A 23,209-nucleotide genomic window follows, 5' to 3' on the forward strand; every position below is an offset into this window, starting at 1 on the left:
TATAAAGTTTTTCATTGCAGCATGTTTCGCTCCAGGAGATTAGAAATAACCTTAGTTCCATCGAAGGGGACTGGTTAATAAGTTGTAGTCATTTATGGTGAGGATGACCCTACTTCCAGGTTAGTCTGAGACAATCCTGATTTATGTCTGTTGCTCCACTGTAATTAGTAATAGCATCCCTTTTAAGAGTGTCTTAATTTGCACAATAAATTATATGTTTATCTTAATTCTGGCCTGCTTGTGCTATGGAATATTGCCTCATCATAAAAAAAGGAATGATGACAGTCTTTATCTGTTGATCAATAATTTTTAAAAAGCAAGGTTTACATACTTTGGGTTAAAAAAAGGTAGGAGAGGATGTAGACTATATGTACATAGATTTGTATACACACAAAATGCTTCTGGAAAAATATATAAGAAACTGGAAATATTATTTGTCTTGGGAGTGGGAATCTGGGTGACTGGAGGACAGAAATAGGAAGGAAACTTCACAGTATACCTTTTGTGTATTTTTTAATCACGTGAATAAAGCATCTACTCAAAACACTCAGAAGACTTTTAGAAGGGAGGAAAAAGTATGTATCTACATAGGAAAATTGCTTTAAAAATTATACATCCTAATGCTAATAATGCTTATTCTGAGTAGTTCCACCGCAAGTCATTTTTTTATAGTCATCTTTTAAAAATCTGTATAATTTGGACTTCAGGATTATACTGCTTAGATTCTTCAAATCATTTAAATGCTTAACATAAGCATATACCACAATAGTTTCCAACATGAGTACATACCACAGTTCTATTTAAGCAGTCCCCTGTTGTTGAACATTTATGTTGTTTCCAGTTTTTCATTTTCAACAATGTTTCAGCGGGCTGTCTTTTACAAAAGTCTTTGCGAATGATTCATGTTTATGTCTTTAGAACATATTCTTGAAAGGTGAATGCTGAATCCAAGAAATGCAAAATCCCAAGGCTTTTGGCTCTTATCGAAATCACCCTTCTAAAAAAATAAAAATAAAAAAATAAATCGTCCTTCTGAAAGGTAGTGGAGAACCGATTCACACTCTTGCTACCTGGAAATGAGACTGCCAACTTCTTCATACCTTCCCCAACACTAGATCTTATCATTTGTATTCCTCTTGGCCAATTTGAAGGTAAAACTGTTTTTTTATGCTGTTTTAACTTGCATTAACATTTTTTTAGTAGGTTAAAATTTCCCCCACATATTGGCCATTTGTATTTCTTATAAATAAAAGCTCACAAAAGAAAAATAAACAATTTTTTAGTGGGACAAAACCCTTAAAAGAATGCTCTGGAAGAATGGGATTTTGCTTTTATTTTGTTTTCTCCTTTTTGCTTGTCCAGCTACTCAAATTTAAAGCTGCTTTTAGAAATATCCAATCTAAAATGATTGTGTAAGTCTACAGGCAGCTGTTGTGCTACACCCAACGATGTACCTCTCAGTGTCAGGGCAGTTCACCACATCCTGCTGCCTGTCCTGTAAGAGTCTTGCCCAGTCACAGAAAGTGACAGGCATAATCATTTCTCACTTCTGATTCTTAGACGGCGGTATTGACATAGGCAGGAGATGTCTTAAAAGTTAATTGTAATTTGCTGAATTTTTTAAACTAACCATAGAACATTGTGCCCTGAAACACAATCCTTTGTGTTAGGATGGTTTTACCTTAATCTGCTTTTCAAATGGCGCTGAGTCAGATGTCTCGACACAGTCACACGGTCCATCTGGCGTGCAGACGGTCATCATTAATCCAGCAGTTATCTGCATCATGTATATATGTCCAAACATCAAACAAATCAAACTCTTTTGATGTCCGTCTCAATCAGTCTTTAGTTTCAAAAATATTCTCTTCAGTGCTGAGCACAACAGCAAAATTGCTTTAAGTCCTCCTTCTCCTCCCCCCGCTGCACACTCTCACAGCATTTTAAGGGAATTAAAACACTTAACTGCTTCAAAAGACATGGGCTGGGATGGCTGCCTTTCTCTAGCATCCTCTCTGTGCAACATACAAGGGCCTGTGTAATGTACATGCAGCAGTGTGTCCATTTCTCTTTTTTTTTGGCGACGCCTCCCGGCTTGCAGGACCTTAGTTCCCTGACCAGGGATTGAACCCGGGCCATGGCAGTGAACGCACCAAGTCCTAACCATTGGACTGCCAGGGTCCAAATAAAAATAAAAGAAATGACAAAACAATAGATACAAGAAAAATTAAAATCATGCTGAGATGTGTATAAACAATCCTTGAGTAAGAGGTGTGAAAACCAATGGAAAAGGATGATTACTTAGCAACATGCAAATGATCAAAATTGACCCCAGGGGCAGTGGAAACCCTGAAGATACTGGATTGCCATGAAGGGGCTGGAAGGGTAATTAAAGAGTTACCACTGATAAGCACTCCAGAACCTGATGATTACAGAGCTGACCCTTAAAGAACAGATAGCAATAATATTTCCACTATTCCAAGTGACTTAAGAAAACTTTACTGAAGACATGTGGAGTACTGCTCACAGTGCTAATCCTGCAATAGTGGGTTACACGCATGGGGATGAATTCATGGCTGAGAACTCACGGCATGCAGAGTGGGGAAGTAAGTCATAGACGCTCACCATATTCAGAGCTGAGAGTGCATGTTGGCTCAGGCGGTGCCGAGGGAACGTGGCCCAGAATCACCAGGAGGATTCAATGCGTGATGGTATTTAAGCTATCTTTAAAATAGATGTCTTCAGAAACTAGGCGTGAACTAGACTAGTTCACATCGCGTGAACTAGAATTTCAACTTATCTAAAGATTATTTATAACCTTTTGACGTTTTTGGTTTGTGAATCACCTTGAGACGAGTGAAGTTTATGTCTTCATATGCTGTGTACATAAATTTACATACCAGAAGACAATGCACTAAGTGGTAAAAAGCCAGAGATCTGGGATCAGACTACCTGGATTTGATTAGCTGTGTGCTCTTGAGGACGCTGTGTTACCTCTCTGTACTTTGCTTTCTCGTTTGGAAAATGGGAATAATAATAATACCTACCTTGGAGGGTTGCTGTGAGGACTAAGCATATAAATACAAATAAGTTGCCTAGGATGATGTCTGGCGCAGAATAAGCAGTCATCAAGCCAGTGGTAAAAGTGAGAATGAATGAGAATGGGGATGATGATATTTATAATTACCATCATCCATTGACATATCGTGATTTGAGAGATATGAGGAAAGACTGTGGGCTTTGAGTCAGACTGCCGTACCTCTCAGCTTTGTTGTGGACACATTCTGTAACCTGGGGAAACGACTAAACTTATCTTTCTTTCTTGTAGTAAAATATATATAACACAAAATTTACCACCTTAACCATTTTTAAGTGTACATTTCAGTAGCATTACATACATTCACATTATTGTGCAATCATCACCACCATTCATCTCCAGAACTTTCCTATCCCAAACAAACTCTGTACTCCTTAGGCAATTAACTCAAACTTATTTTAAACATCCTCTTTGCCCACACCTGTTAAGGTAAAGGTAAACATAGTTAGAGCTAGGTTGCTAGAATTAAATATATTATAAATTGCAAAGTCCCAGACACCTTACAGGGCCTCGGTACTTTTTGTCCTTTGGTTCCAGCCCCATGGATACACTTTCAAAACGCTGAGTGCATAGGAGAGGGTCCTTTTGCAGCCAGTTGGTGGCCTCTACATTTCTGTGCGCACCCTCCCACTCAGTGATATTTTTTTCTCAGATATCTTGTTCTGTGAACATGAAGAGCACATGCAGCATGTTCAGTCTTTTCAGATGCCAAGAATGTGCTAGGTGCTATTTGCGAGAGATAACTTGCCCATTAGATTTATTGTATAAATTAGGCCAAACACTAACTTGGAAAGAGGAAACCAGTATCCATGGAAAATTTATTATTTTGAATATCCTTTTTTTAAAATGTTCCTTGAAGATGAAATGTGGTTTCCACTTGTGCATGATTACAAAGTCGAGAATCGAGAGTTATTTGAAGACAATCTTTTCTCCACACCTTTTTTGAATTACAGAGAAAAAAATTGGCATAGTAAAGGCAGCCCCGATTTGGGTTAAGAACCCGATATACTTAAAAGAATAAAAGGAGTGGCAGTGATGTTTTCACCAGACTTCTCTTTTTTGCTTCAAATTCCTACTCTGCATACCTTTTCTTCCTTTTCGCATATGTTTTAATATCAGCAGAACATTTTAAGTGAACTTTTCTCCAGCCAAAAAATTCGAAATACTAAAACCCCTTCAGGCCACGGTATATTTTGACGAGTGCAAAGGTTGCTTTTGGTTTTTTACCTTTTGGTATTTCCTTTCTCGCTGACTTTTTCGCCTTCTCAGCAGAGAGGTTGTGACCTTTAAATATGATCGGGGGAATGGTATTTGGATCTATCAATATGGCTTCTGCCTTGCACCCTCATTTGTGCTCTAAAAGCCTGTTTCTTTTTCTAATGTCATCCACATGTCTGACCTAGACTGTGAAGTACTTTGTTCCTGGGGTCACCCATAACTAGTAAATCGTTGTCTTAACTTGCAGCCCTATAAAGACAAATGTGAAATGTATCTTTATCGTGTAGCTTAAAGGACACAGGGATGAAGCAGACCCTGGTTCCTTGACTCCTGCTAGCCTGGCATGCCTTGGGGCTTGGCATTGCCAGTGTAGGAACTGATGGGAGGTCTAACCACAGGTTGACAGTTTAGACTGAGCTACAACCTGTGTGATGACCATTTCACGCTTATTTGTGTGTGATGTGAAAGTATAAACCATGTTTCAGTAGTTCATCTGGCTCAGCATTTCTTAAACTATGTTTTGTGAGATAGTTGATGTATGGTGACAAAAGGGTTCTGAAGTGCATGTGCTTAGGAAATGCTGAGTTAAAATTATAAGAGTTTCTTAGTAAGGAACTTCTCAGAACTGTTAGTCTAAGCTTTATGAACTCCATGTGGGGCTCTTTTATGTAGAATTTTCCAAGTTTTATTTGATCCAGAACTTCCTAGGACATATACTCTAGGACAAGGATTGCCATACTATTGTGATAAAGAACAAGGTTGGGGTTTTTTTGCATTTTTATAGTTGTAAAATATACCTAACATAAAATTGACCATTTTAACCATTTTTCGGTGTACAATCCAGTGGCGTTAAGTGCAGTAACACTGCTGTTGTAAACATTACCACTAACCATTTTCAGAACATTTTCATCATCCCAAACTGTAACTCTGTCCTCATTAAACAACTCTCCGCTCCTTAAGAACCCCCACCCCTAGGAACCTCCATTATACTTTATCTCTCTTTAAATTTTCCTTTTCTAGGTATCTCATATAAGTGGAATCACATAGTATTTGCTTTTTGATGTCTGGCTTATTTCACTTAGTATAATGTCTTTGGGGTTCAGCCATGTTGCACCATATGTCAGAATTCCCTTCCTTTTTAAGACTGGATAATGTTCCATTATATGCACACACCACATTTTGTTTATCCATTTATTTGTTTATGAACAGACGGTTTGGTTTGTTTCTGCCTTTTGGCTGTTGTGAAATGAACATTGATGTACAAGTATCTGGTTGAGTCCTTGCTTTTGGTTCTTTCGGGTATATACCTAGAAGTGGAATTGTGGGATCATATTGTAATTCTGTGTTTAACTTTTTGAGCAGCTGCCAAACTGTTTCCCACAGAAGCTACACTACTTTACATTCCCACCAGCAGTGCACAAGGGTTCCAGTTTCTCCACATCCTTGTCAACACTTGTTATAGTCTGTGAGTTTTTTTTTTCAATAGCCATTCTAAAATAGTATTTCATTGTAGTTTTAATTTGCATTTTGTTGTTGTTTGTTTGTTTAGTTTCTGATCCAGTTTGGGTTGATATGGGATCCTAGTGCCGTTAACTAACTACACAGTTCACACAATACACAGCTTGGACAACATCCAAAATGATGTGTCCCCTGTTCAGTGAGATGTGTCCAGTTATCTGCACGCTTGCATGTGGTTAGAATGTCAAGTTGTTATAAAAGTTTCTAAAGACTCTTTTCCAATTCTGCCATTATCTCATCATGATCTAGTACCAAGCCCACAGCAGTCCACAGATCACAGTTGGACTATCACTGCTGTGAGAAATGCTGAAGTTATATTGCATGTTAAATATATGAGTATTATTTAATGAGGTACGATAGATGATTCAAGTAGTTTTAACATAACCGAAAGCTATTTTGCATTCAGTTCCCAAATATAACTCATAAGTTATGCTGAAAAACAATCTGGAAATATAATGCAATAATGTGATTTCGGGTGGAGGGATAGTTTGGTCATTTTTTGGAATCTAGATAGTTTCTCTGCTAGGCTGGCATCTGAGTTCTCCTGATATAGCACTATGGCATTGAGCCTCAAGCAGGCTTGAATGTCAAATCCTTGAGAAGAGAAGCAGCTGCCTTGTGGACAGTGATGAGTCTGGAATCCAGAAAAAGAGAGATAAAATCAAGGTACTGGAGCTTTTGGGTTTGGGCACGCTATTTTTGTAAATATTCGGAGGGAAGAAGAGATAGGCTCCAACTGCTGTATTAGCGAGTAATCGTGCTGGAAAAAGCTCTTTCAACGGAGTTAGTTAAGTAACTTGGGCTTGCTTCATTCTGTGGTTGGTCCTTTTTTGGCATCGAGCCTGTTACTTTTGGGAAACTGAGGCATCCTTGTGGCTTAGTGCAGAGGCCCTTTCAAAAGAACATCTTTAAGGGAAAACTAAATTTGATCAGTTATATTTAGAATGTGAAAGATAGTAGTGGTAGTAATTCTGTATTCTACTCTATAAGAACTTGGAGAGAAAATTCCAAATCTGGTCCAGTTTTGTGAAGGTAGCCAATGTTGCCAGTTTTATCTGCCCTGGGCCCCCTTCCTAGGGAATCACATTCTCCTTCTTTTGGGAACTGTTCGGGCCCCTACTCCTCCCCACTGTTGATTAAAATGACTCATGGTCTTGTTTACCCCATCTCATTAGTCACTGTGGGAGGAGACCTGACCGTACGCAGGCCAATAAGGGTCTTTTCCTGGGAGGTTTTCAAACTGCAGGTGAAAAAGAGAGTTAGTCCTCTCAGGAGCTGACAACCTTCATGTATGAGATTGGAAACTAGGGATCCGTGTGGGGAAAACCTGTGTGCAGTGAAAGCAAGTAAGCCAGCCTGCAGAGCTAGTGGATAAGAGATGAAGCAATGCCAGGTTCCAAATACACGAAGCCCTGGTTTGTAGTTGTTTTAAAGGGTCATCTGCGCCTCTACCCTCTTGTGGCTGCGATGCACTGGACACTGTAATCCAATATGAGCCTATGTCCATCTGGGCCTCTCTCACTTGCGAATAAGAGTGCCAGCTCTTATCATGACCCTTCCTGCTCAAAACACTTAGCACATTGCCTTTCATACCATAAGTATTCAATTAATATGTTTGCATAAATAGAAAAATTAAAAATAATAGAGCCTAATTGCTGGCTGTTTGCTCTGCACCCTGACACAGACCCCCATTTTGCTCCCACTGATGAAAACATGTTAACAGATTGTCTGCAATCGCCTTGAAATAGTCAGCTTTACATTCTTTTTAAAAAAAGTGTTTAGGTGCAGAACTTGGGATGGGTGACATGAAGAGATTTAAAACTCTTAGGGGTTAATAACATTTGTCTATTGATGAAGAAGAAGGTGAGGACATGGCAGAGAGATTTTAGAAAGCAGAGGAGGTTTGTAAAACCCTCTGCAAGGATGGGGAGAAGGGCTGGCCAGGGACACCAGAAGGATGCCCAAGTGGATCCAAGGGGCCCACTGAGGTGGGAGCTTGTAAATGTGTAGCAGCTCCAGACCCAATAAAGCATTGTCATTTCCAGTAGCACTAGGAGCAGAGCATTAGAGATTTAGGGTGATCATTAAATAACACTCCTCTCTTCCCCTCCCAGCTGAGACATAAACACAGGAATCACAGATCAAAACATCAGCTTTACTTCTCATGAAACAAATAAGAGAGTGTGGGTTTAGAGCTGCAGCCAAGTGGGTTTGCTAATCCTTGCTCCTGAATTAAACACATTCATCCACCCATCCCTGGCACAGCTGGACAACCACAGGCCTCAACGCCTACCCCCCGCCTCCCCCCAAGAGGCCCCTTCCCACACGGCAGAGACAGACAGAACGCATGTGTCCTACAGACAGGCTATCTTCCACAGAGAGGAAATCCCCAACTGGCTGAGCTGAGCGTGCCCCGTTCCCTCTCCCAGACCAGCCGAGGGGAGGAAGGGTGAGGGGCCAAGAGTGTTGTTCCTCCATGGAGAAACATGAGGAGCGGGCATGACTGGTCCTGGCTCAAGGAGAGACAAGAGGTGGTGCTTAGGCACCAAGGCTCATGTCTGAGGCTAACTGTTCCACCTCTGCTGTTTCCTTTTCCTGGGCATTGTTCCCTAATGCAAAGGCAGAGATCTGGGGCTGTTGAAGGTGCAGGCAGTGGAGCAGTTGAATAGACTGGTCTGCACTGAATCAGGAAAGAAATAAGGCAATGAGGGGAGAGGGAAATGGACTGGGAGGAAAAGGCAGAGTCTGGAGATGAAAGTGCAGATATGTAGGGGAGAAGGAGTGAGAAACCTGGGAGGAGAGGGACTCAGGCCAAGGAGTAGGATGCTGGAAATTATGATTCCACAGGGCAGGTGTGGGTGATGATTATGATCCTGAAATGCAGTGTAGAAGTAAAAACTATTGGAATTGAGGACGTCCAAGAAATGTAAAGCCAGGCCGTCGAACAGGTTGCTGTGTAGAATGTAAAGGTACCTAGAATAATGACTGTAGTCAGTGGTGAGCCTGGTGCCAGAGTCCTCCATGACTGTGACTGAGCAGGATGGAGGGTCATTATGGTGAAAACTGATGGCGCAAACATCACATGCGGTGAGGAGTCCTCATGAAGATGATGATGTCATGTCTGGGAGGGCAAGGAAGCTCTAGGGCAAGCAGGGAGCAGCTGTGTTCCTCCTTACCTGCAGCTTTCCTAAAAGAAACAAGCAGTCAACCTTCCCTGGACTCACGATATGTTTTCTCATAATCTCTTCTCTGCTAAACTTCTCCAAAGTGTCTCTCTGTGTTTTCTCCATTGTTTTTATTCTACACTGATTTCTTAACGTCCTGAAATCTGGTTTTCACCCTATAATTCCACTGACGTTGTCCCCCAAATCAATGTCTTTCTAATCAGAAATTCCATTCATTGATGATGACGGTTTTATCCTAATCATAGAAATAAGTCTCACAATGGAAAACATTTATCGTGCCAAACACTGTTCTATTCTAAGCACTTGACATATATTTTCTTATTTAGCTCCACGACAGCCCTATGACATTGTGAGTATCCCCGTTTTTATGGTCATTCATTCATTCATTCCGTGCATATTTCTTGAATGTTTACTTATTATATACAAGAGATCATTCTAGGTAATATCTAGGTAAGGAAAAGAGCAGTGCAGAGGCCCTGGCCGGGATCTACTTGGTTTGGTTGAGGACCAGCAAGGAAGGAGCTGTGCCTGGCTGCGGGGAGCGGGGGAAGGATGGGGTCAGAGAAGTAGTGGTCAGTGGCTCCTGTAGGGCCTTGTAGGCCATTGTGAGAACTTAGGCTTTCAGAGAGAAAGCTGAGGCAGAGACCATGTAAGCAGCTTGCCCAAGGTTTTCAGCTACTAGGTAGCCGACCCAAATATAAGCTCCTGATGAGCTGTGGTTCTTGGAATATGGAATGTTCCAAGCTTGATTTATTGTTTCTGTTTCTCACAAATCTCCCCTTCCTCTATTCTTTAAGATGGTCTCAATGGCCAAAAACCTCATCATCAACCAAAATCCCCTCTTTCTCCTCACCCTCTGCTCCTAAATCCACTCCACTGCCCAGCCAACAAGGGGTGCTTGCATCCTCCCCCTTTTCTGCCCTTACTGCTTCTGGATGAGGCCAGGCTTTCCACATCTCTCCCTGAGCTCTTGTAATTATCTCTTAAACGGACCCTCTCCTCCACCCGGTGGATCTCTCCTGTTGCTACCTGATGTATTCTCCTAAAATAAAGGTCGGCTCCCAGGACTCTTTCTGTCCTCATCAACTGGCCTTGATTCCCCACTATCTAGAGAACAGTCCAAATCCTTCACAAGGCTCTCACAACTCTCTCAAGCTTACCTCTCAGAACTTTCTTCCCCATCTCAACCTTACATTCTCTCCCTGCAACCAACCTTACATTCTCTCCCTGCAACCTGCCGTGCTTCTGCTCATTTCCTGTCCATAAAATGTTTTCTTCTTCAAGCAGCCACCCAGCTGCCACCTTCTGGGTCAGACTTCCCCAGAATTCCCCTGGGCAGAATGAGCAGCTCTCGCCTTCAGTGGAAGGCCTGGTATCCTCATTAAGTGCTCCTGGCAAACTCAAATGCGTCGAAAGTCTGGCAAGTGGTGATTGTGGCTGGACATCGGCCAACTAATGGAGCTAGGCTGGAATCCGTACAGGTTAGGAGAGCAACCATGAACACACGGCCGGTACAGGAAATCCCCAAATTCTATTAATTGTGGGGCAAGTTCCTGGAGATATTTTGGTAATGTATTCCTGAAGTTCGGAATTTCATAATTGCACTTCTGTTAAAGGGAGCTTATTTGCTTCAAATGCAGGAAACCTAACAAAAACTATGTATGTTTGTTTGTTTGTTTTAAGCCTCACAGATAGACCAGCAATGTAACATTGGTGTTAGTTATTGATTTTCCAAAAATGTCTGGGTCTTCTCTGATATGCTTGCAAATCTTTCTGAGATATCCTAATCCTTATTAAGATTTTTGAAGCAAATGTTTATTAGGGAAACTGTATTAAAGTAATAAATTCACCAGATGTAATCTTAGTTTACATTTTGCTACCACCACCTAATCTTTTAATTTATAGAAACTGAAAATGATACGGATGCTTTACATATATATTGCATTTTAAATACCTGGCAATATAGGCGTCTGGGTTCATTTGAAACCCAAATGAGCGTTACGTTCATTTCCTGTGAACTCCAAATCCATCATCGTGTTGCCCTCCCCCTTCTGAATGTAAAGGAAATAAAGCCAAGCAGATTGGGTAGAGCCTCCCACCCCCAGCCTCCACTACCTGTCCGGTTTCCCCAGAGAACCACGAAGGGCGGGTGCCGTCCTCAGAGCCAGAAAGCTGCACGCTGCTCCACAGTGCGTCAAGGAAAGGGAGAAAGCCCTTGCCCGTTGGAAACGACAGCTGAGAAAGGGAGAGGTCGCCAGCCGGTCCTTGCTCGCCTTCCGGAGACAGGAAGGAGAACCTAGAGGAGACGGGGATGTGTCTCAGGGGCCTGCACTGGAATGAGTTGCTGACCCACCTTTCTCCCCTCTCACGTCTGCCCCTCCCCCCCGAGGTGCTGCCTTGGGCTAAGAAGCCTTCCGTAGAAGCCTTTTCTATGGCCTCTGGAATCCTCCGTCCAACTACAGCCTGGAGCACTGGCGGGCGTTTCTGAATACGCTTTCCTACTGAAATGTTCTGCTCAGCCATTAGGTTCCATAGTGTAATTAGGACTCCCTTTCAGGTACAGTTTGGATTAGGGAGGCCTTTCAGGCCTGAACTGGGAACCGCCACGCAAAGACTATTTCTGTGAGATACTTACAAAGGATGCCCTACAAGCCGCCATCTTACAAGTGGACTTTTTAGCTTGCACCTAAGTTTGAGTTGAGGTAGCCCGTAAAAAATGTCAGGTTGGCAATGTATAACAGTAACTAAACAACAATAATTACAACTACCCTTTTTATAAACGAACAACAACAACAAACAAACAAAAAACCCACCTCCCGTGTAACTGGCAAGAGCTGTAAATACACACCATGTCTGGTTTTTGTGGATGGATGAAAAACTCATCTCACCTTCTATGGTCCCTTCTTGACCTGAGCTGACAATAATGCCATAATAATACATAACTTCCATATAATGAGTGCTTGGAAGGTCTCAGACGCTGGGCTGTGTTCTTTATATCTAGTTTCTGTAATTCTGACATCCCTATAAGGTTGATGGCATCCCCCGCCTCGCAGACTAGAAACTCAAGAATCAGAAAGCTTAGGAAGCGTGCCCAAGGCCACATGACTAGTATGTGGACGAGGCTGAAATTCTAACTGGAGTCCTCCTGACTCCAAAGCTGTTATGCTGTGTTCTGTGATACATTTGTTCTTCTCTCATTTCCATTGTCTCATTGGACAATTTTTCATAAACAAACCTCTGCTTATGTTTATCTTGAAAAAATTCAGCTGTTTGATAGATTGTGAAAATTAATCCTGCAGATAAGATACTTCTGTCGTAAGTCTTTATTATTTCGTCTCCTAGAATTTTGTGGGTTTTTTTTTTTTTTTCATTCTTCTAGGTACCTAGAATGTAGTGCTTACTTTGTTTTAAATATTTAGTGACTATCTACTATATGCCAGTGAAACTCTTGGGGTAGAGACCATCCTGGGCCTTGCTTCATCTTGCCTTTGGAGCAAGAAGGGCAGAGAACTACCAGACTTCTTCAGAGAAGAGGCCCTGGGGAAGGCAGAAAGCTCAGGCCTCAATCCCGGGCCCCCAGGGGATATGTTTTCATAAACAGGGTGGGCCCACAAATTAATGAAATAAGAAACCACTGAGCCAAGAACAAGAAGGAGTGAATGCATGGTAGTTAGGTAAACAACGGTATAAATCCACATATTACTATTAGTCGAGCACAAAATGAACTCTTTTAGGAACTTTATGTTTCGCATCTGTGTTGAATTGAGACTCATGTTACAGCGCTTTCCCATTAGTCAGAAATAGTAACTTTCCATCAGTAGCACTTGAGCATTTACCTTAGGGACTTTGCAATAGTTGTCTCTGAGGTGACCATTATTTTCCTCTTGAATTTTATGAAACCGGTTTTGTGAGTGAACTCACCACCCTATGGAGTTGAAAACATTTTTACAAATTTAAAAACCTTTTCTCCAAACTTTCTTGGGAAAGTTTTCAAATGTACAGATGGCATAACGAATACCTGAATATATTCACCTAGAACAGGGCCAGTGGACTGCAGCCTGTGGGCCAGATCCAGCGCAATGTCTGCTTTTGTAAATGAAGTATATACGATGGGGACAACTTCCATTCATTTGTGTATTTTTCTGGCTACAGTGACAGAGTTGAGTCATTTTGACAGAGACCACCACGGGCCCACAAAGCCATATTTCCTATCTAGCACTTTACAGAAAAAAAAATTGCTGACCTTTAAGATCTAGATTCAGCAGTTGTTAATATTTTGCGATATTTGCTTTATTTCTTTCTCCATAAGAAGCAGATATCATTCTCTCTCTCTCTCTCTCCAGTGCATGCACATATACATGCACACACATTTTTTTCTTGAACCATTTGAAATTGTGTTATAGATGTGATAACTTATCCCTAAATAATTCATGTATTTGCCCCAAAATAAAGGCATTCCCTCATATAACCACAATACCATCATCATCATGTCTAAGAAAATTAACATTCATCCAGTAATATTATCCAACAACAGTCCACATTTAAATTGGACTTTCATGGCCTTATTTATTTTTCCTTTTTGGATCTAGGATCCAATCAGAGGTCACACATTACATTTGGTTATCATGTGTCTAATCTCTAATTTTTGTTTTATCACATTGACTTTTTTGAAGAGTCCTTTAGAAACTTCTTTTGATGCCTAAGTCGTAATGAGTTTGCAATACTATGCTAGTAAGAGCTAAATGGAATAGTCGTGGTAAGTCGGTATCTTCACTTCTTCTTTCCCAGGATGGAGACCCAGTTGTGTTGCTTGGCTTCTGAAGCTAAGACACTGAGATGTTAGTTTTGCTTGGAGTTGTAAATGTGGAAAAAGCTCAGTGTGAAGAGTAAGGCAGATGGGAATTTGCAGGATGCATTTTAGGTAGTTAAAGGCACAGCCCTCCCCTCCTGCTGTGGTCGCTGCCCCTTTTAGCTCTCGGCTGGATGGGCTCTTCCTTCTGGCTTTTCTCCTGACTGGGGTCTGGCTCCCTTCCAGTGTCATGAGATTGCAGCATGGAGCTGGAAGGAGACCTGACGTGATTGAAATCTCCCAGCCCAAAATGTTCTGCCTGGCTGGCAGCGCAATGCTTCTGTGTTTGCAGTCTGTGTGCTGAAGATAGCGTGGCGCTCAGGGACGCATCCGGGAATGCACATGGGAACAGCACCTGCTTGCCTTTCTTGAGAATCTGACCTGCCACAGTCATGCGCCTCTGATGGGCCCACATTGTGGTCACAGGTCTGGTCCTTTAAACGGGGTCCCAAATGATTCCTAGAGAATTCTGGGACCCATCCTTTGCTTTCACCTGGGTAAGAAGCCCTTGGAGCTTATAGACTGACCAGAAAGAGAGTTGCATGCCTAGAAAAGACTCACGTGAACACCTACAAACCTCTAGAGATGGGAGGGAAAATAGAAAAACTCCAAGGAGAAACTGGATAATTTTAAAACATGCGAAGTAATTGGAGGGGAGACTATGAAGGGTGTGGGTGACTTCAGACTCTTATCAGCTCACTGTTAGTCCATAAGAGGTCTTGTGAATGACACAGATCTTGTGAGTGATGGCACTTCTTACCTACTGAAAAAATCCAGGGCACAGGAAAGAAAACATTCCGGGTGGGCCATCCTCCATGGGGGGAAGTGAGATTTAAGCATCTCCCCATTGGTCTCCCTGTCTCCTGCCTTGTTCCTCTTAAGTCCTTCCTTCACACTATCTACCTCCCTCCAGGCCTACCCCCAGCAATCTACTTCTGCTGCAGACCTGGGCATTTACTTCTCAGATCACAACCCCTCTGTGACTTCCACAGCCTGCCTTCCATGGCCTTCAAGGCCCCCATGATCAGCCCCTGACCCCATAGCCTCATCTTCCTTTGGTACCTTGAATTCCTCATATACCCCATGTTGTTTTACACCTGCATCTTTTACCGGCTGTGTGGCCTTAATGATGCTTCATTGTTCTGTGTCTCAACTGCTCATCTGTAAAATGAGGCTGATAATAGAACCTACCTCATAAGTTTGGGCAGGAATTAAGTGAGTTAATATATATAAAATTCTTGGAAGAATGCTTGGCATATAATAAGGGCTATATAAAGGTTAGCAACTTATTGCTATTACTCTTGTTATTTTGAGCCTGGATGTATTAATTTTTTATTGCTGCATAAAAAATTACTGTAAACTTAGCATCTTCAATCAACACCCACTGATTATCTTAGTTTCTGTAATTAGAAGCATGGCGTGACTGAATTCTTGTCTCACAGTGCTGAAATCGAGGTGTTGGCAGGGGCTGAAGTCTAAGCTGAGCTTCTTCCGAAGCCTCTTCCAAGCTCATGTGGTTGCTGACAGAAGGTATCTCCTTGCAGCTCCAGAACTCATGACCAGCAGGAACTCTGACCTTACCTTCTTTGAAAAGCTCCCCCCACTAGGTCAGGCGCAGTCAAGTCATCTCTCTTTTGATCAACTCAGAGTCACTGGTTAATGGCCCAACCACAGAGTGAAAATCCATCGTTTGCACAGGTTCCACTGGCGCTCAAGGGGAGGTGGTCATACAGGGTGTGTCCACCAGGGGCTGAGATTCTTGGGGACCATCTTAGAATCCTGCCTATGCACTGGTCATTGGGAAATACTATGGTTTTTGTTCGCTTTGTTAAATGGCACCTGGGTGAATATATGATTTACGTAAATTACCACCACCATGATTTCGGATTTTTATAGCATCTTTCTTAGAGCATTTAGATTCACCTTGATCTGGCTCCTGGCACCAGCCTTCATTATTCCTTCCCTACAGTTTGAACTACCTGATAGGGCCAGTTAGCCCTTCAGAAGTCTTTTAGGAAGAGGATAATTGGAGACTTATAACTGATGAACCTGCTGCTAACATCCTAGAGTTCCAAAAAATGACTCACAATTTGCAATCCCTTCCAGAGCCATTTGTTTTTTCTTAATGACTCCCAGCAGATGAAGACCAGAACCCTCCTAAGTTGTCCATTGTGTCTGCTACTCAAAGTAAACTTGTACCTGCTAAAGAAATTTGTCACCATGAGGAGCGTCTTTGACATTATTTTCAAAAGCTTTCCTTGCCCCCTCTTTTTTACCTTTCCCCCTCTTTTTTACCTTTCCAATTATGTCTAGATCCCTCCCCCCCATTTAATTCGGTTTATCGTCCACGAAGAGGTATTATTGGTCAAAACCCATTGATAAAGCATGTATTTTTAAAAAATTTTTATTGGAGTATAGTTGATGTACAATGTTGTGTTAGTTTCAGGTGTACAGCAAAGTGAATCAGTTATACATATACATATATCCACTCTTTTTGAGATTCTTTTCCCATATAGGCCATTACAGACTACTGAGTAGAGTTCCCTGCGCTATACAGTAGGTCCTTATTAGTTATCTGTGTTTTACATAGTAGTGTTTATATGTCAATCCCAATCTCCCAATTATCCCTCCCCTCCCCTTATCCCCTGGTAGCCGTAGTTTGTTTTCTACATCTGTAACTGTATTTCTGTTTTGTAGATAAGTTCATTTGTACCCTTTTTTTTAGATCAGGATATATTTTTGAAGATCAATTAAAAAGAAAAATTTGTTGAAGATGACACTTGGTTAGTAAAACCTACTTTTTAAAAAAATATCCGTTTTTGAACCAGATTCTAGGCAATAAGACATGGACAAAACTTTGACGCAATTGGGAATTCCTGGGTTTTGAGTACTATTCCCCTAAATTGCTAAGTTCCACCTTTCAACAGTATTTAACTTACAGTTTTATACAAATGTGAAAAGATAAAGGGAAAAAATGAATTTGACATAGCTGTGGGATTAGAAGTTTGAAGTGTCTATTTACTCCAGCATTTCCTAATGAGGTATGACTTTATTATCCAACAGGCCATTGACTCACACCTGACTCTCACTGCCTTAATGACTGACAGCCCTCCAGTAATTTGGACTATTAAAGAGGAAAGGCTGGTTCATAAAATAATATAAAATAATATAGACTTGGATTTCTTTTCTTCCTTCCAGGACAATATAATATTATTCTTGAGAGGTTGCAAAGAGCTCGGCCTTAAAGAATCTCAACTCTTTGACCCGAGTGACCTACAGGATACGTCCAACAGAGTAACAGTCAAGTAAGTAATGCATGATTTATGTTCAAGGGAAACCCATTTATGGTTTGACTTACAGTTTTGTGATGATGTTGTAAGGTCTAAGAGGCAGCGGATTGGGCATGCCTAATAAAATTAAAATGTAAAGGTAAAAATCTAGCTTTCAAAACAAGCTGCATTGTCCTTCCCTTGTGTACAGCTTTCATTCTGAACAAACATAATTTTTTTAATGCAAAAATCATGCATATAGAGTTAGAAATTTAGAGAAAGGGAGGAAAATGTTAGGTGAAACTTAACAGAGGGAGAGGCAAGGAAGAAATATGCACCCATCTGTTTGGGTTAGACAAAAAGCTTTTCCTGGCTCCAATTGGGCATATGAATAGGCTTTTGGAAGGCTGCAAACTCTGTAAACAGATCTGAACTTGTTTATTATGCAAAGAAGGCAATAAATTATGGAAAAATCTCTTCTTCATTTACATTTGTAACTGTTTTCTCATATGTGTCAGTGATCAAATTCTTTGAAGATGGATCATTGGCCATTTGGCTATCGTTGACTGTATCTACTCAGTGAGCCATGTTTGGGGCCAAAGAATTCTTGGGAAAGAATGTTATAGTAAAAGAAAAGGCAATGTGCTTCTCTGTAAAGAAACAGTGCCTGAGCAGAGTGATGAGAAGAAAAGTCCTTTTGAGATGATAGAGGTAACTTCCCTGTAGTTTAAAAGTTCTTTAGACTCTACCAAATTCATATAAAACATTTTCCAAATTAGTCAAACAGTATTTGGCATTAATATGCTTTAATAATAAGCTTAATTACATAGATAGCATCTTTGGATTGGCTATACTTCTACTGTTGATTACTTTTGGGTCATTTTATCATAGAAGAACAGAAAAGAAAAAGAAACCAAAACTCAGAGCTGTTAATTTTTTGCTATTCGCCAAGACTGGCTTTTTTTTAATGATGGGGGAAAATAACTGGGAACAAAATGGAAACTACTAAATGAAATCAAGTTGTAGTTTATATTGGGTTTTATGATTTATGACTGGGAATAAGGGAGAATTCGCATGATTGATTATATAGAAATCACTTCTCTGTTGTCAATGTGCCTTTTCTTTTTTTGAAGTACAGTTAGCATAAAGTACTATATTAGTTTCAGGTGTACAACATAAGCATTCCGTATTTGTATATATTGCAAAATGTTTACCACAATAAGTCTAGTTAACATCTGTCACCATATAGTTTATGTTTCTTGTGATGAGAACTTCTAAGACCTACTCTCTTAGCAACTCTTTTAGCAACTTTCTTAGCAACTTTCAAATGTGCAGTACAGTGTTATTAACTATAGTTGTCATGCTGTACATGACATCCGCAGGACTTATTTATTTTATAACTGGAAGTTGGTACCTTTTGACCTCTCTTTAATACTTCTCATGGAAAATTTTTAGTTAAGGGCAAAAATACAGAATAAAAATGATGATATTTGAATATGGAGACCACCATAAACCTCATTTTAGTCCTCACATGCTCTATTTATTTCTGTACCTAAACCCAGTCTCTATAAATCATTATTCATTTTAGGAAATTGTTTCAGGTTCTGCCTCATCTCACATTCGTAGTTTCACCTGGGTGGCAAGTGACCAGAAACAATAGTAACTGTGTGACATGGTAGGTAATCATTAGTCACACACGCACTGCTTAGAGGGTGAAGGAAAGTTCACTTGGACACTGTTGGCAGCTGCATTTGTTGTTTTTTTTTTTTTTTTTTGAGTCATTCTAAATCAATATGTTACTAAACCGGGAGAATTCTGAGACTGAATGGTTTTAGAAATTCGGAACTCGCATCACGTTATTGCTTTTCTACAAAACTGTGGGCATCAGGAAATCCAGCATCTACCCCTACATCTGCTACCCCCTAGGTCTATAATCTGAGGCAAGCTCCCTTGCTTCAGTAGGGCTCAGTGTCTTCACCTATAAAATGGAATTGGACAGAATGTTCTTTCAGGTATGATTCTAGCTAAAGCTTGCTCAGTGCAGATCTGGGAAGAGAGTTCAACCAACTTCTCAAGAAAGAGACTGTAGTTCAAAGGCACAGAAAGCAACCTAAAGGAAAAAAAGTCACTTAGACCAGTGGCACACAGACAGTCACTTCTCAGTTCCTGGACCATCTTCCCCTTTTCCTGTTCTTTTCTCTGTTCTTTCATCTTTCTCTCTGCTTCTTTTCTCTGTCTCCTTCTCTTCCCTATGCTTCCCTTCCCTTCTTTAGCAGGTCTTTCCATCTATGCCCCATTTTTGCATTTCTTCCCCTCATTTTCTTCCCTTTTAAGTTTTTCCTTCGCTTGAGATTATTATTTTTATTAAGCAACACTTGCCTACCACCTTCCCCTATGACTATCATTTTTTATTCATTCAACAAAGATCTGCTGAGCAGCTACTATGTGTCTGATACTTTCCAGTCACTAGAGAACAGGCCCCCCTGTTCACAGGGAGTTTATACCCTGTGTCAGGAAATGAGAAGTAAATAAGTAAATTTTTAAAAGTTGTAGGGAGTGATAAGTGCTGAGAAGAAAATAAAATAATAAAAAAAAAAAAGATGGTGTAAAAGATAGTGACCATGGCAACATATACATATATCAAATCACTGTGTTGCATACCTTAAGCTTATATAACGTTTTATATCAGTTATATCTCAACAAAACAGGGGAGAAACAAACAAGAAAGGTGGTCAAGAATGGTCTCTCTAAAGACGTGGCATTTCAGCTGAGGGCTGAGACATGAACGGGAAGCAAGAGCCAGCCATGCAAAGATCTACAGGGTATTCAGGGCAGAGGAATCAGGTAGAAAGGCTGGGGAAGAGAAACAAACTTGAGGTCTAGAAAGAGAGAGAAAAGTGGCCAGCCAGTGTGGTAGGAGGGTAATGAGCATGGATGAGCGTGGTGGGAGGGGAGGTCCATAAATTTGTAGGTTGTTGAATTTGGAATAATTACGGAGTAAATATTTTTATTTCATTGTATGAATATTTAGAAGCACATAAAGAACTTTATATTAAAATTCTGTCATAAATTCATTTCTGGTACTTGGAAATTCTTTTCTAGTATTAGGGAAGGTTAGGGCATGGAATGAGCTATCTGCTTCACAACTTTTCTGTAAGTGAGGCTGGTTTAACTTGGCACTGTCCAAGGGACATTTGTAACATTTGTAGATTTCGTAGCTATGGTAGATGAAAGTAGAACTGCTATCTTTTTCTGCTTTCCGCTCTGAAAGTTGAGTCGAACATTAGCAGAAATGGAGAACCTTCTATTGACACCAGCTAATAGTGGAAGCAATAGTTAGAGCGGTAGATCCCAAAGAGGAAATTTTGATGCTTTTTGAAATTGTCTTTTAAAAAAAGACTCTTTAGATTAGCACTCATTGTGGGTAATTTTTCTTACTTTTTTTTTTTTATTGAGAAGTAACTGGAGTAGACTCTAAAGAAAGAAAGAGGGAAAGCCTGCAAATGATTAGTGTGTGTGTAATTTCGTGAACTCTACCTGTAATGGGTGCCAGACGACCTTGATGGGAAGCAGAACCCGGAAGGGCATGCAGCAAACATCATTCCAGGGAATCGCAGCAATTGGATGAAAATGAGGAAGGCCTTTGGATTGCTCCCAAGGATGTCTCTGAAAAATTTGGAAGCATTTTCACATACTTGGTTGTTACGTGGAAGTCATTCAAACAAATATTTTGTGAGCTCCTACTGTGTGCCAAGCGTGATGGTTTTTTTTAGAACTGGGTGACAATTTTCGTCAAAAAACAGTCATTGTCAGTGTAGAAAAAGTCTCATGTTCCCTGTCCTTAAGTTGTTTTTCACAAAAATTTCAAATCTTTCATAGATTTTTGTTTGTTTTCATCTGGTTTTGTTGTTGTTATTGTTGCTGTTAAATTTTTAAAAATCCTAGCAAACATCTGAGCAGATAATGACATATCATTCTTTCTGTTAATAGGGGGCAATATGAAAACATGCTGTTAATCAAATCTTAATCACATTGGACCACTGCTTCTTACCATCAAAGTCTCTGTTGGTGGTTTATCTCCTTAGTATAGACTATGTTGTTTTCTGTTCCCTCAAATCGCAGTTCACTTAAAAGTGTGCATCTGTTCTTTAATATGTACTTTGGGTCAGAATCTGCAGCAAGAAGGTAATTGGGATCTAAATATCTGAAGGAATTCTTGACTAGTTTATATAATAGCATTACATTCTCCCTCCCCACCCCACCCTCCACTGAAGTTCTGTGGAAAAGAGAAATGTAGCATTTGTTTTACTAGTATTTATTTGTTGACATGTTAAGGAAACTTGGGGAAAATTTGGGAGAAATTTTTACATTTCACTATATGAATACTTGGAAACTACTACCAAGTAGCTTTCTTTGTTTATCATTTGAGAATAAACATTTATGTATGTTTAAGCATGCATGTGTGTATATTTGAACATAGCATGCATATTTTCCTGCTTATGGCTAACTCCCAACACTGATTTATGTCCATAGCAGAACAGAACAAATATTTGGATAGTATTGCCTCTTTTACATATATTGTCAGGTCTATTTAATTAAGTAAGGTTTTAGACCTTCTTTAAAAGTACTTGTGTAAAGAAGATTTTGCAAGTGCAGTCAGATTTCAATTTGACAGTGATATATAACTAAGGCAAAATTTTACTTTAACAGTTAAGCTTTGAGTATACAAATATAAACAGTCCTAGTTTTAAGTGGAATTCTTCATTTTCCAGATGTTACAAAGCATTTATCTGTCCATGGTGTACTGTGGGACTTTAATCCCACCTTATCCTTCTGTGTTTTGTTTTCTAAGTAATTTTATTTAGTACCTGAAATCACTAATCATAGACCTTAAAATAATATATTCTGTGGGTTTCATTCTGTTTGTTAGCTTCCAAGTATATCTTAAAGGTGTTGAAGGGAAGATTACAGTGAAGAAACTGATCATATTTTCTTTTCCTTTTTCCTAATTAGGAGCCTTGACTATAGCAGGAAGCTGAAAAATGTAAGTTTTAATTTCACTTTCCAAACTTTTTCCCTTCTAACTTTGATGGTTCGAGTATAAAATTTAGCTCATAAGTTCCATGTCTCTTGAATGCCTTGCTAGAAAGCATCTTTCTTAGGAAACAATTGTATGTGCCTCTGGTAGAATAATTAAAGACTGTGATAGAAATAAAAATGGTAGATTTGGGAAGGAGGTGTCTCTTTAATTAGATAAGGGCTCAATCCAGAAATAAATGAATGAAAGCTTGCACTCCATTTGTAATTTAGTTTCTTAAGCACAAAATAATCTGTCTCAGCACTGACATTACTTCCTTGCGGTTGGTAGACACAGATGGGATTATTAAATTAAGCAGTTGAGCAAGTTGTTTTGGGGAAAAGATTAGCATAATATAAATAGTGTTGACTGCGGTGAGCCTGTACCTTTTGTGGTTTTTTTCCTATTGATCTTTTGAGTTTTTTATTAGTACCTTTCAGAATCGACTTTTTTAGGGTTAGATCTTATTTTCCAAAGGCAAGCATGTTAGTGCTCTTTTAGTTTAAGTTTAGACTGAAGAACGTAAGAAATGACCTTCTGTATATAAAATGTTTAAATTGGTTGTGACCGCACCCCTCCTTTTAAAAAAATCTCCAGGGTGCCATTATATTTGCTTGACATTCTCATTCTTATCTCCTTTTCCTTCTTCTATAAAACCAGGGATATATGACATTTTTCATCATACAATTTTAAGCAGAAACCCCATAATCTAAAACACGACACAGTTCTATCTTCTGTTCTCCTATGACACTTTCCAAGAGAGCCTCATACTCTTAGCACACGGTAGCTGTTTTATTGGTCCTCGTTCATGTCCTGACATTTGCAGTGGTCTGTTCTCTGGAAATTTATTTGTAAGCAATCATTTGAAAAAGAACTTCTGGAAGTTTTGAAGTATACCTAAAGTAACATTTTTCCCACAGAGGGAGATAACCAAATCACATCATAGCAAAGATGCACATAACCATATTTGGGGCCTGTTGCCATCTGGAAACATGTACA

At 40.0% G+C, this 23,209-nt stretch overlaps 1 protein-coding gene across 7 annotated transcripts in view; it reads left to right on the forward strand.

Annotated features, from left to right (window-relative positions):
• LIMCH1 (LIM and calponin homology domains 1) overlaps positions 1-23,209 on the forward strand; it is a 326,500-nt gene that overhangs the window by 209,431 nt on the left and 93,860 nt on the right. For all 7 annotated transcript variants that reach the window (XM_057726692.1, XM_057726685.1, XM_057726686.1 and 4 more), the window contains exons 4-5: positions 17,063-17,169; positions 22,147-22,177. In XM_057726692.1, the coding sequence (XP_057582675.1) occupies positions 17,063-17,169; positions 22,147-22,177 (138 nt within the window). The remainder of the gene's footprint in view (positions 1-17,062; positions 17,170-22,146; positions 22,178-23,209) is intronic.

This window comes from Hippopotamus amphibius, chromosome 3 (genome assembly GCF_030028045.1).
Source record: "Hippopotamus amphibius kiboko isolate mHipAmp2 chromosome 3, mHipAmp2.hap2, whole genome shotgun sequence".
Lineage (NCBI taxonomy): Eukaryota > Metazoa > Chordata > Mammalia > Artiodactyla > Hippopotamidae > Hippopotamus > Hippopotamus amphibius.